This window comes from Mirounga leonina, unplaced genomic scaffold (genome assembly GCF_011800145.1).
Source record: "Mirounga leonina isolate KUSES-001 unplaced genomic scaffold, KU_Mleo_1.0 Mir_115, whole genome shotgun sequence".
NCBI classification, from domain to species: Eukaryota; Metazoa; Chordata; class Mammalia; order Carnivora; family Phocidae; genus Mirounga; species Mirounga leonina.
The window spans coordinates 80,595,960-80,608,331 of NW_023270268.1; the positions used below are offsets into that span (position 1 = coordinate 80,595,960).

Here is a 12,372-nt window from a genome sequence, read left to right on the forward strand (position 1 = left end):
CTTTGTACTTGCAGGACATAGCTCGCCTTTTGCAAGAAAAGGAGTTACAGGAAGAGAAAAAACGAAAGAAACACTTTCCAGAGCCCTCTGGATCCAGTGCTTATGGAGATAGTTACTATTATGAAAATGGAGGTAACAATGGCTACGTTATGATTTACTCTGCCCTTAGACTCAACCATAAGACACCCCTTTAAATTTGTCTGTAAAGTGACCTCAGGGCCCATGTGGATTTGTGGCCAAATACTCCCTGAATCTAATGAATTCATCTGTTCCTTAGTTGAACGACCAGAGCTATTTTTATGGCTCTTAAAACAACCGTGGTTTTGTAAGATTTGACATGCATTCTGTTGTGCTGTAGCCACTTGGAATGCTGTACTACATTCTAAGCACATAAACTGGGGTGTAGAAAATGGGGATGAGTCTCTGGGCTTGATCTTTCTCAAGGAGTCTGGGCAGAATGTCCGAAGCCGCAGAGTGCCACTAATAATGAAGATGGTACATCATGCATCAGTTGGGTAACAAAGCTTCTTTCCATGCCTCTTGTGTTTCAAACATAGGCCAATGAGAATGTGTGCTGATGACAAAATTAAATTCAAAGATACTGTGTTCATTATTTGTCCTTGATGCTTCCTTGCTGTTTGATTGCCATACAGAAAAATTCCTGAGGGAGAGAAGTCCCTTCCGAATTTCTCTTCTCTCGTGTCTGCTTTTGCAGTGTGGTGGTGGTGATGGCATTGTTGTGGCAATTGTGGTGCCGGTGATTCTTTATCTTAAAAGTGTGTTGGGAAACGAGTATTTGCAAGTATTGGTCCATCTCTTTTAAAGATCTGTCAAAGGAAAGACATTTCTTACCTAGTATCAGTGTTTATTGTAGTTCGGCTTGGAGACCAGACTTAGGATAACAAGTAAGTAAAACCTAAAGCATCTTCTAGAGAGTAAAGATACTAAGGTCAGTGATTCCCAAGGCCCTTGTGAGCTAATTATCAATTACTTCTCTATAATTTCATTGGAAAAAGGAAGTAGGTATTTGTCTTTGACGAGGAGAATGAAAGGGATGCACATGTAGATGTTAGGATTATTATAGTTGGGTACAATCTTGCCCAGTCACGCTCTTAAATTTGTTGTTATCGGTAGAGCTTGGCTCTATTGCAGTTAATAAGCAGGTTGATTCTCTATTTATTGTTTGTGCTCTTCTTCCATATGTTAAATGCTCAGCTCTTTTTTGAAAGACATTTTCCTTATGCTGGTATTCCTAATGAAATCATGTATTACATCATTTAAAAAGAAAAAAAAAATATTGCCATATATTTCTGTGCTAGACACCAGAAGGTAAAGAGTTTATTCTTGAGCTTTAATTAAAAGCTTAGAAATGTGCTCTGGTAGTTTTCATTTGTTTTTATTTTTATTTCTGCTCTGGAATCATGTTCACTGCAAATAAAAGCAGCTGTTTAAAACTATAAAGTCTATAAAAACATTAGGATGGCAAGTAATTAAGTATACTAAAGTATTAATTTGGCCTTCCTCTATTAAAACCTTCGACTGATTTCAATCAGGGCTCAAATCTGGTTGTTTTAACCAGAGTGATGTCATCCTCTAGGGCAGGAGACTATGTTAAGAATTCAGTGGTTTTTCAGGGACACCTTAAAGTAAAAAAAAAGAAAATCGTGAAGTTGTGACCTCCTGAGCATATGCATATAAATATTAGAATTCCTCTTCAGTTGTGTTGTTGTTGAGAGTTTATAGATTGCTGAACATGTGTGATCCTCATTCATTTGCCTTTGAGTCAGACCAAGTTAAGTTCCATAGAAACCACATTATAATTCAGCTCATATGCAGTGGTCTTTTCCCAACACATAGGGATATTATTTAATTGCGCTTCTCTATCTTTATGTATACTATGATTTTTGCCTTAATTACATAATAATTAAAGTAGATCATTATAGAAATGGTTTTCTTTTTCGCTTTTATTTTACTTAAGCTTAAATCTTAAAAATGATCATTTATAGATTTTCTGCAAATTTGAAATTATCTAAAACATATGTCAGATTTATATCAGCTGAAAAGGTATGTCTTGTTCCTTTGCGAATCCATGTTTTTCTTTCAAAGCCATACCTGTATCATAGGTGTATTAGTAATTTTTTTTAAGTCATGGTCTTTGGAGTTATAAGACCTTAGTTCAAGTTCCATGCCTTCCTTAGAATAACTGTAGTGTTGGGAAGTTATCTACTGTAAACACACTAACCTTTTTCTCATCTATAAAATGGAGATTTTAAAAATACATCCTTCACGTGGATGTTGAGAAGGTCAAATAATGTAATTTTGGTGAGGACTTAAACTCTAAAGTACTGTTGTTTATGCATATATCAGTATTATGTATATAACAGTATCTTGCATATCTATGCAAAAATCATCTTATTCTGAAAGACAAACATGGAAGCACACAGATAAAATGTGTACATATATGTATGTGTGCATATAAATATATATGCATTGGCTATAAGTAAGTTAATTATATTTGCCAAATAACTTGGTCCCAAGAAACATACAAGTCTCAGTCCTGTAACTGGATAGGGTTTCAAAGGATTCAAACAGATTCCCCAACCCAAGTCTTTTCTTTCCCAGGTTTAAAGATACCACAAATGAACTAGACGGCATATATTTTTTCCTGTCAACTCTGTGAAAATATAGTGCCAGCTCTGTGCTAATTCTTGGAGCACTTCTACTTATTAAAGTAGAAGTACTAATATCAGTTAACTTTTTAGAAAGAATTAAAAGCAACAACAAAACAATCATAGCCTCACATATCCATGTCAGAAATAAAGCCCTTCTTGTTTTTTGGGGGGCAGGAAGGCAGACTTCATTCATGCAGCTCTCTGTGGAACACTGGTATTAACACTAAACCATAGTTCCCCAGATGTGGTCATCGTTTAAGTAGTGAGTCAGTAGTATATTAATAATTCACAGCAGGGTGCCTGGGTGGCTCAGTCGTTAAGCGTCTGCCTTTGGCTCAGGTCATGATCCCAGGGTCCTGGGATCGAGTCCCACATCGGGCTCCCTGCTCCTTGGGAGCCTGCTTCTCCCTCTGCCTCTCTCTCTCTGTCTCTCATGAATAAATAAATAAAATCTTAAAAAAAAAAAATTAAAAAAAAAATAAAAAAAATAATTCACAGCAGTAGTCAATTGATTCTTTATCAATTGTTAAGATATACTTAAAATAATAGTTTGGTAAAAGAATAGATACTTCTCTGTCATAGAGAATAATTGTTCTGTTTCACTTTTATGTAAAAAATAAATTTAATAAATTCTGCAGATAATTTTGTAAACTTTTTAGAAGACAGATTTTAGTTTAGATGTCATCTTTGAAGCAGATTTCCGTTTCTTCTGGAAAGCTCGAGAGGAAACAATTTGAAGTTTTTGAGAACCCTTATGGCATCAGTGATACATTTAGCACGTATCTCCTCTTCCTCTGTTCCTTTATTCGATTAACAATAACAAACTTAAAAAAAATGAAACAAAACCCCTAAAAATTAAGAAAATGTATAGTTCATTATTTCCTCTGTATCCCATCAAATTGGGGTAGCTCTTGCAAATGCAGTTCAGCTAGTGGGTAATTTCAACAGGGAATGTATCTTAGCTAACTTAGCCGTTTTCTGTGGAATGAGGATGTCTTTTTATTACAGAATGTACTTAGAAAATGTTAAAATAAATATGCCTTGCAAAGTGCACAGTAACATCCTTCCTTTGTTTTCATAGTATGCTCCTGCCTCAATGAGACCTAACAAAAGCACCACTCTGTGTGCTATTTTGTGTTACATTGAGGGACTTGTATAGTTAGCACACTCTGTATTTTTCTACAAAGAGTACAGTATCATTTTTTGGAATGAATGTCAGGGTGGAAGTGACTCCTCTTCCCGTATTCTGTTATGGCATCCCTTTTTAATTTTTTCCTCTGCGGAAGTTAAGGAAGTTTGGGAGCAGAGTTATCTAAAGATAACAGAGTCATTTACTCAAAATTCTCTATTCCGTCCTTTTCCACATTGAACTGCATGGCGGGAGAGAGTAGGGAAATACTAAAATCTGGGTCATTTCTCCAAACTAAATGGAAATTAGCAACATTCTGATAGAGATTTATTGTCATTTCCAATAAGAATATTTGAAAGCCTCTTCCTGGAAAACTTAGTTATCACCAGGCTTAGTTGTTCTCTGTTTTTAAGACTCCCTCACCCCCTATTTTCTCCCTAAAGTAGTCCCAAATTGGTGTTATAAGTAGAATTTAACATTTAATGGCTGTGGGTTTTGTTATTGGCAAATATTAAAGTATTGTATTAACTCCCTGGTCATAATCAAGCTCTTCCTTCAGATACATTTCATATAATTTTATTTTAGTCTTTTACGTTTTTGACTGGGTACCCAGAATCCTTCATGTATCCACAGACTGTTCCAATAAATGCCTGTCCCCTCTTTTCAGTTTGTTAAGTGGAAAAAGTAGTCTTCTCCATTTTAAAATACATTAAACTTGGGCCCCATCTTTCCTGTATAGTGAGTTCATACTCTCATTAAGTTAACCTGCATTTCTATTTTTCACATCCCTGCACTTCCACTCAGACCAGCCACAGTCAAGGAGGGCAAGGGAATTGGGTTCTGGAGTCTCAAGGTCATGTAGACTCCAAAGTGATGGAAACCATGTGAAGCAAAGGAACAAGAAACCCAAACATCCAATGGAGAACTTGGAAGAACTAGAAGATCATTGTTCATCAGGGAGATTTCTCTCATCCTATAGCTTGGGCAAAGTGAGGGCCAACTCCCAAATTGACACTGAGCAGCGTGAAAGGAAACGGTCTGATCATGAGAGACTTCGGAGACCTCCGCTTCCCAAGATCAGTGGTGAGGTGTTTCTGAGCACTGGATTTGATGATGGGGAGGCTAACAGTATCCATCGAACTTGGAATTGGGAAAAACAGTCCAGACACCAAGACCAACTTTCACCCAAGTCTTCACAGAAAGCAGGGCTTCATTGCAAGGAAGCTGTATATGGGAGGGACCATGGGCAAGGTGAGCACAGAGAAAGGAGACACAGGCCCAGGACTCCTCCCTTCTCAGAGAGTGAGGAACAGCTCCAGCTCCGTGACACAGGTAATGAAGGACAGTCACCTTGAAAGTCCTGGTATCATGTATATGCATACAAGCAAATGTATTTAATAAGCATCTTAAGCAACCTATTCTTTCTCTCTAGTTTGTACTCATGGCTTTAAAATGAATCCTGGAGCTAAATATTATAAAAGGTATCTACTTAATAACAAGTTTATACTAAGAGGAAAAATATTAGTACCTTTTTCCTGCTGCCTTCTAAGAAAATACACCAATGCCTTACAAGGTCTTTTAGCCCCAGATTGCAGTGGAGGTGCCCACCCCAGATACAGTTCTTCATGTGCCAAGACCGTATACCAGAGAATCAGATACCAAATCAAAGCTCCTGAATTTCGGGTTGTAAGTCAGATGTGTTGACACTGCCTTCATAATATTTACCTAACTAGAAAACCAACAAGGCTGGAAATACTAGCTTCTCTTGGTCTCATCCTTCCCATTTGTAAAGTGAGAGATTGAATAGGCAGTCTCTTATAACAGCATATTTCTAATTGTGGGCCTTAGGCTATTTTTGTCAGAATCAGGTGGGCTGTTTCCTAAAGAGGCAGCTTTCTGGATCTCATATGATCGTTTCTGTAGTTGCTCCTGGTGATTTGGACTTGTTTTAGACTTTAGAAGCTGTAACCATCTTCGACTCTAAGGCTGCAGTTGGTGTTCTGAAATGTCAGCATCGGGTATGTTCTTGGCATTTGTTTGCAAGGAGGTGAATGTTAGACTTGAGCCTCAAATTTCTGGCATCTTTGAGGTTTAACTCTGACATCCTTCATTGACACAGTAATGGTTCTCTCTGTTCTTACCTGGAAACTGCTGTGGTGATGTTTTCCTTGTGGCTCTACCACTCACTGTAAGTCGTAAATAGACCATAATCCTCTCCCTGGTTCTATTTTACTCTTCCTGAAGTTTTACAGAGACACAAGGGTTACTGGGGAGTACCATGGAGGCATCTGTTCTTACTTTCTTCCTTATCACTGCCCAGCCAACCTCTACTTCTGGGTCTGGAACTGGCTTCTGTGTTGCAGATTCAGGTTGATTCAGTTGGTTTCTTCTATCATGTTATCTCTGCCTTTGATGTTAGTCATTTAAGTTATTAAAAGACTTGGTCATAAAGAAAATGAAACGAGTTCAGCAACCATATTGAGTATCTGCTGAAAATATTCCTGCCTCGGGCTTTATGTTTGGGGATAAATGCTTGGATCTGAGCCTCAGGGGCATAAGTCAAACCAGAAAGTAGAATGAATGTAAACAAACAATTGCAAATTAGATATACTTTGAACAAAGAGCTATGTGGGAGTAGAGGAGGCAGTGATATAATCTATCTATAGTAAGTTATACTATCTATACCCAAATACAGAAAGACATGTTGGAGTCCTAACATGGGGGAGGATTGCTCCTACCTCTACATTCCTGATTCTGTGATTCTGACTTTTTAAGTGTGCTCTGAGGGCCGGTTAATCTTTATGGCTTTTAGTTATACTTGAGGCTTTCTTAAACAGGCTTAGGAAGGGTAAAACTAATATGAAATGAAACACTGATTCACAACCCTCCTACTGGAATTGTGGGTAAACTCCCTCTTCCCTGCACTCCCCACAAGTAGTTTAGAAAACACTGTGGCTAGGCAGGTACCAAAATGTAGCTGCTAATCTGTCATTTTGTATTCAACTTTACAAATTTTACCTTCCTAGAGACCTGAGGCATTTGATTTTGTGACCCCCTAGAATAGAAGATTACTGGCAATCTTAAAATGCAATTATTAAATACTGGTGTTTATTCTTGTTTTTGTAAAAGCACAGTTTAACTTAAAGTTGTTAGCATAGGCCAAGGTTTTATTTAAGTTAGTAATGAACAAACTAGCAGGGTGACAAAGAGCTAGTTCTCACAATTTGCATAGTCAGTTGAAAAAGGAATGCAAAATACAATTGCTAAATTAAATATAAGATTAGTTAACTTTCTAAAGGTCAGTAAAACCCTGTCTCCTTGAGGGTAACTTTTCTAATGAGCTATTAAATCATAACAGCTTATTACTTCCTGCAGGTTAACTTCTAGCCTCTCAGGGCCATAAAACATTTGTACCCTTCTGCTGTGACATTCCCCAAGCTTCAGACTGGCTTATTGAAAAAATATTCTTGCATGATATCCAAGAATCTATCAGTCCTCATTTTACCTTATCCCAAGTTTGGGATAGATGTGTCTTCAATATTAGTACTTGCTTATTGTGTGAGAATTTAAAGGTAAGCTTTATTTGTGTTTGTTGGGGGAGGTTCTTGTGTCCTTAAACTGGAGAATGATGAACAAAAGAGACAAGCAAGGATTAGATTAAGAATTGAATGTGCAGGGGCGCCTGGGTGGCTCAGTCGGTTTAGTGTCCAACTCTTGATTTCGGCTCCAGTCATGATCTTAGGATCATGAGATCGAGTCCCCTGCCAGGCTCTGTGCTGAGTGTGGAGCCTGCTTAGGATTCTCTCTCCCCCCTTCTCTCTGTCTCTAAAAGAAAAAATAGAAGAATTGAATGTGCAGCCGTTAAGTATGGCTGCCCTGATCTTTTTTTTTAAAGATTTTATTTATTTATTTGAAAGAGAAAGAGCAAGAGAGCAGGGTGGGGGACAGAGGGAGAAGCCGACTCCCCACTGAGCAGGGAGCCCGACTTGGGGCTCGATCCCTGGGATCATGACCTGAGCTGAAGGCAGCCGCTTAAACCAACTGAGCCACCCAGGTGGCCCTCACCTGATCTTCTGAAAGCTAGTTTTTGGATTGTTTAGGCTATTGAGATAAGAGCAGCCATTCTATTAATTTCCTTTAATTAACTGTACTTTAAAAATTTTTAAGCATCTCTGTTTTCTATAATGTACAGCCTTCCAATGTAGTATCTGAAGTTCTTCTTACATACTTACACGAGCTCTTTTTACCTCTGGTACAGCGCATACTGCATTTAGTGAGCAGTCCTGCCAGAAATCTAATATTGAGATTTTCTGCTTGTGAGACATGTAAATTCCAGTGATGTATCAACAGTTCAAATAAACTGTTTCCCCACTAGATATTTGGGACTTAGAGAGTATTACCTCAAATACTTACTCATTAACTATGCATTCATTCATTCATGCATTCATTCATTTATATTGAGGTATAGTTAACATACTATATTAATTTCAGGTATACAGCGTAATGATTCAATATTTGTGTATGTTGCAAAATGTGTCACAGTAAATCTAGTTAACATCATATACAGGTACAAATTTTTTTCTTGTGATGAGAACTTTTAAGATGTACTCTCCTAACAATTTTCAAATATGCAGTACATTATTATTATCTATAGTTACCATGCTTATTTATTTATAACTGGAAGTTTGTACCTTTTGACCCCCTTGACCCATTTTGCCCACTCCTTACCCTCTGCCTCTGGCAACTGTCAGTCTCTTCTATGTATCTATGAGTGCTTTTCTTTTTTTATTTTCTTTTTTCATGATTCTCTATATAAGTGAGGTAGTAAGGTATTTGTTTCTCTCTAGCTGACTTAGTTCACTTAGCATAATGCCATCAGGGTCCTTCCATGTTGTTGCAAATGACAAGATGCCCTTTTTTATAACTGAATGATATTCCATTGTGTGTATAACATCTTCTTTATCCATTCATATGTTGATGGACCCTTAGGTTGTTCCCAGGACTTAGCTTTTGTAAATAATGCTGCAGTGAGCATGGGGGTACGTATATCTTTTTGAGTTAGTGTTTTTGTTCCTTTCAGAAAAATACCCAAAAGTGGAATTGCCGGATCACATGGTAGTCCTATTTTTAATTTTCTGAGGAACCTCCGTACTGTTTTCCACAGTGGCTGTTTCAATTTACATTCCCACCAACAGTGCACAAGGGTTCCCTTTTCTCCACATCTTCCCCAACACTCATTATTTCTTGTCTTTTTGATAATAGTCATTCTAACAGGTGCAAAGCGATACTTCATTGTGGTTTTGATTTGCATTTCCCTGATGATTAGTGATGTGGAGCACCTTTTTGTGTACCTGTTGGCCATCTGTATGTCTTCTTTGGAAAAATACTTATTCAGAACGTCTGCCCATTTTTAAATCAGATTGTTTTTTGCTATTGAGTTGTATGAGTTCTTTATATATTTTGGATATTAACCTCTTATCAAATTTGTAAATATTTTCTCCCATTCCATAGGTTGTATTTTTCTTTTGTTAATGGTTTCCTTTGCTGGGTAGAAGTGTTTAACTTTGATGTATTCCCAGTTGTTTAGTTTTCCTCTTGTTGCCTTTACTTTGGTGTCAAATCCAAAAAAATCATTTCTGAGAGCTTATGTTTTCTTCTCAGTTTTATGGTTTCTGGTCTGTAATCCACTTGAGTTAATTTTTTTATATAGTATAAGTCCAGTTTCATTCTTTTGCATGTAGCTGTCCAGTTTTCCCAGCACCATTTACTGAAGAGACTGTCTTTTCTCCATTGTATATTCTTGGCTTCTTTGTCATAGGTTAATTGAACATATATCCATGGATTTATTTCTGGGCTCTCTATTCTGTTCCACTGACCTATGTATAATTTTCTTTTAAACTGACTGGAAGTGACAGTCATATCACCCTGTCAAACCAATTAAGTCTGAATGTCTTCTAAGTGTCTTTGAAAGATACTAAAACAAAATATTTTCTCAGTGAATTCTGTGATGTAGAGTAAGAGTGGAGAAGGTTTAGTGTGTTGAAATCTGAGCACATCCCACTCTGTTGTTTCTTTCACTGGTGGCAAAATGGAAGGAGTAAGGCCTAAGTGTGATCTTTCCTGTGAGACTCAGTGAAGCTTTGAGCTGCTTAAAGAAGTATCAGTTTCCTATAGACGGGAGAATAGTATCACAGCCTTTTTTCTACCGACTTTGTCCAATTTCCAGTTCCCTATCTAATTTCATTTATTTCCCCTGAAATACTGTTTTCTAGTTATGACCGAACTAATGGTAACTCAGGGAGGTTTATATTTCATTTAAATATGGTCCACTCTTGGGAATATCTCTCTTTTTCCTGACTGTCCCAAACCACTCAGAAATCTGGATTAGAGCCAGCCCAGCCCAGCAATATAAGAGTCAGTAGCTCTAGAAATGATGGGAAGTTGAAGTGGATTCTGTATTCTGAATAAACAGGTGCTAATAGGCCTGAAGCTAAGAAAGCCAGGTTTAATAGTCTGTATCTGTGGGGAAGACAGATGAGTCCGTGGCTTTTGGATTTACCACAAAGCTAGGTATAAAGCTCTATAAAGAGAGACTTCACCAGATAATTTAAATTTCTTAATGTGCCCAGAATTTAGTTGTATTTTTTTTCTTCCCTTTTGTCAGTGTAGTGAGGCATTTCGATAAAAATTGTTTTAATGTATGGTTATTCTGATGGCTATAATACAGTAAACTAGTAGTTTCAATGCCAATTTCAAACAAGCATCAACTATTAGGATTTAAAACAATCATCCAGAGTACCAACGGCCGGATTTAAAACAATCAACCAAAGTACCGACAGCCAGATCTCATCCAGGCTACTTAAATTAGAATCCTTGAGGTTTGAGTCAAAGATTTTTATGTTTATTTAAAGCACCCCAAGTGAGTTTAATATATAGCTAGGGTTGACAACCACTGATACAAAGAAGTAGGCAATTAGGAGTAAATTTTCTTTCTCCCTTCAGTAGTTCATTTACTGGAAGTCACTGTTCCAGATGGTTAATCTTGTTCATGGCATTAGAGATTTGTATTACTTCTGAATACAATACATTCACATTGTTGAATAATTGTAATTTATACAGGATACCAAGAGGGATATATCTGCAGTTTTGAAATAAACATTAGCAGTTACCACTTGATTAAAAGTTATAAAAGGAATACATGTTGCTTATAACATTTCAAAGTAAAATGCCAAAATTTCCCATCAGTTCCCCATGTACCTTTTCCCTCAGAGGAATAGAAATCTAAGGTCATTCATTATGTTCTCTGGTATTTCCCTTACGTTATATCTTGCCTAAAATTTAGCTTTGAACTAATCAAAGCTGTAGGAAAGATCTAAAGGCAAGTGGGTTTGTTGACCATCAGAGCAGAAGCTATGGTGGAGTCACTGGTCGGCTCAAAGGTACTGTCACATAACTCCCAGGTGATACTGTTTCTCTTTCCTCTGAAGTAAAGTATGCAAGGCTGAGTTAAATAGAAGGAAGATCCTCATTTCATCCAGTCTTGACAGTTTAGCCTCTTTAAAGCTCCCAACTCTGTACCTTTCTTTATTTTTTATTTCAATGACTTCACCTTTTTTTTCACTTGCTGTTTTGCAAAAGCCTCACTTAGAGTTCATTGCGTGATTTTCTGCTGTTGAAGAAACTATGTGAAAGGGGAGTTTTTTGCCTGGCAGTTTTGTGTGGGTAACTTTGTTTCAATGTGTGGATAATCTGCCTTGCCACTTCTATGCCTAGGGGAAAAATTATTTCAGGCGCACCCTACCCTGAATTCTGTGGTGGTCCCAGTATTGTCAGTGGTAGATACTAAAGAAGAACTTCTTTAAGTTTTGCACCTTTTCAGAAAACAAGTGCAGTTGCCTCATTACATTGAGTTTTTCTAGGAATGAAGCCAAGAGGGATGAAAGAAGCTGTCTCTACTCCATCACAAGTGGCCCACAGAGATCAAGAATGGTATGATGCTGAAATTGCCAGAAAACTGCAAGAGGAGGAAATTTTGGTGAGCAAATTTTCATGCAAAAGTTTAGGTGATAATCACTAGGTTTTCTTGAATTGAATCATTCTTGAGATTATGTAATAGGCATAATGAACCTTTATGAGTTGAGAAGCTGGTATCTTTTTTTATGGGTGGAAAAATCCACACAATGGGAATAGACTGTCCAGTTTCACTTACTGAGTAAGCATTAGCAACAGAATTCCATATCCCTCTCTCTCTGTTATTGAGTTCAGATAATCCTTTAGTAATCTGCTTTGGAATTTGATAAAAATAGCCCCTGCTCTGGCTGGTGAAAGTATACCAACTAAACTTGAGGGATGTTAACTACAACTGGTTTGAAATACCGGTTTATTTTTTGGAAGGTTTTTTTTTTAAGATTTTATTTATTTATTTGACAGAGACACAGTGTGAGAGAGAGAGAGAACACAAGCAGGGGGAGTGGGAGAGGGAGAAGCAGGCTTCCCGCCGAGCAGGGAGCCCGATGCGGGGCTCGATCCCAGGACCCTGGGGTCATGACCTGAGCCGAAGGCAGACGCTTA

At 37.5% G+C, this 12,372-nt stretch overlaps 1 protein-coding gene across 4 annotated transcripts in view; it reads left to right on the forward strand.

The window, feature by feature from the left end:
• Positions 1-12,372, forward strand: part of CCDC50 (coiled-coil domain containing 50) — a 70,045-nt gene that overhangs the window by 44,024 nt on the left and 13,649 nt on the right. For 3 of the 4 annotated variants that reach the window (XM_034999825.1, XM_034999828.1, XM_034999827.1), the window contains exons 5-7: positions 15-132; positions 4,606-5,133; positions 11,721-11,836. In XM_034999825.1, coding sequence (XP_034855716.1) covers positions 15-132; positions 4,606-5,133; positions 11,721-11,836 — 762 coding nt within the window. The remainder of the gene's footprint in view (positions 1-14; positions 133-4,605; positions 5,134-11,720; positions 11,837-12,372) is intronic. The other variant, XM_034999826.1, reaches the window with a different exon arrangement.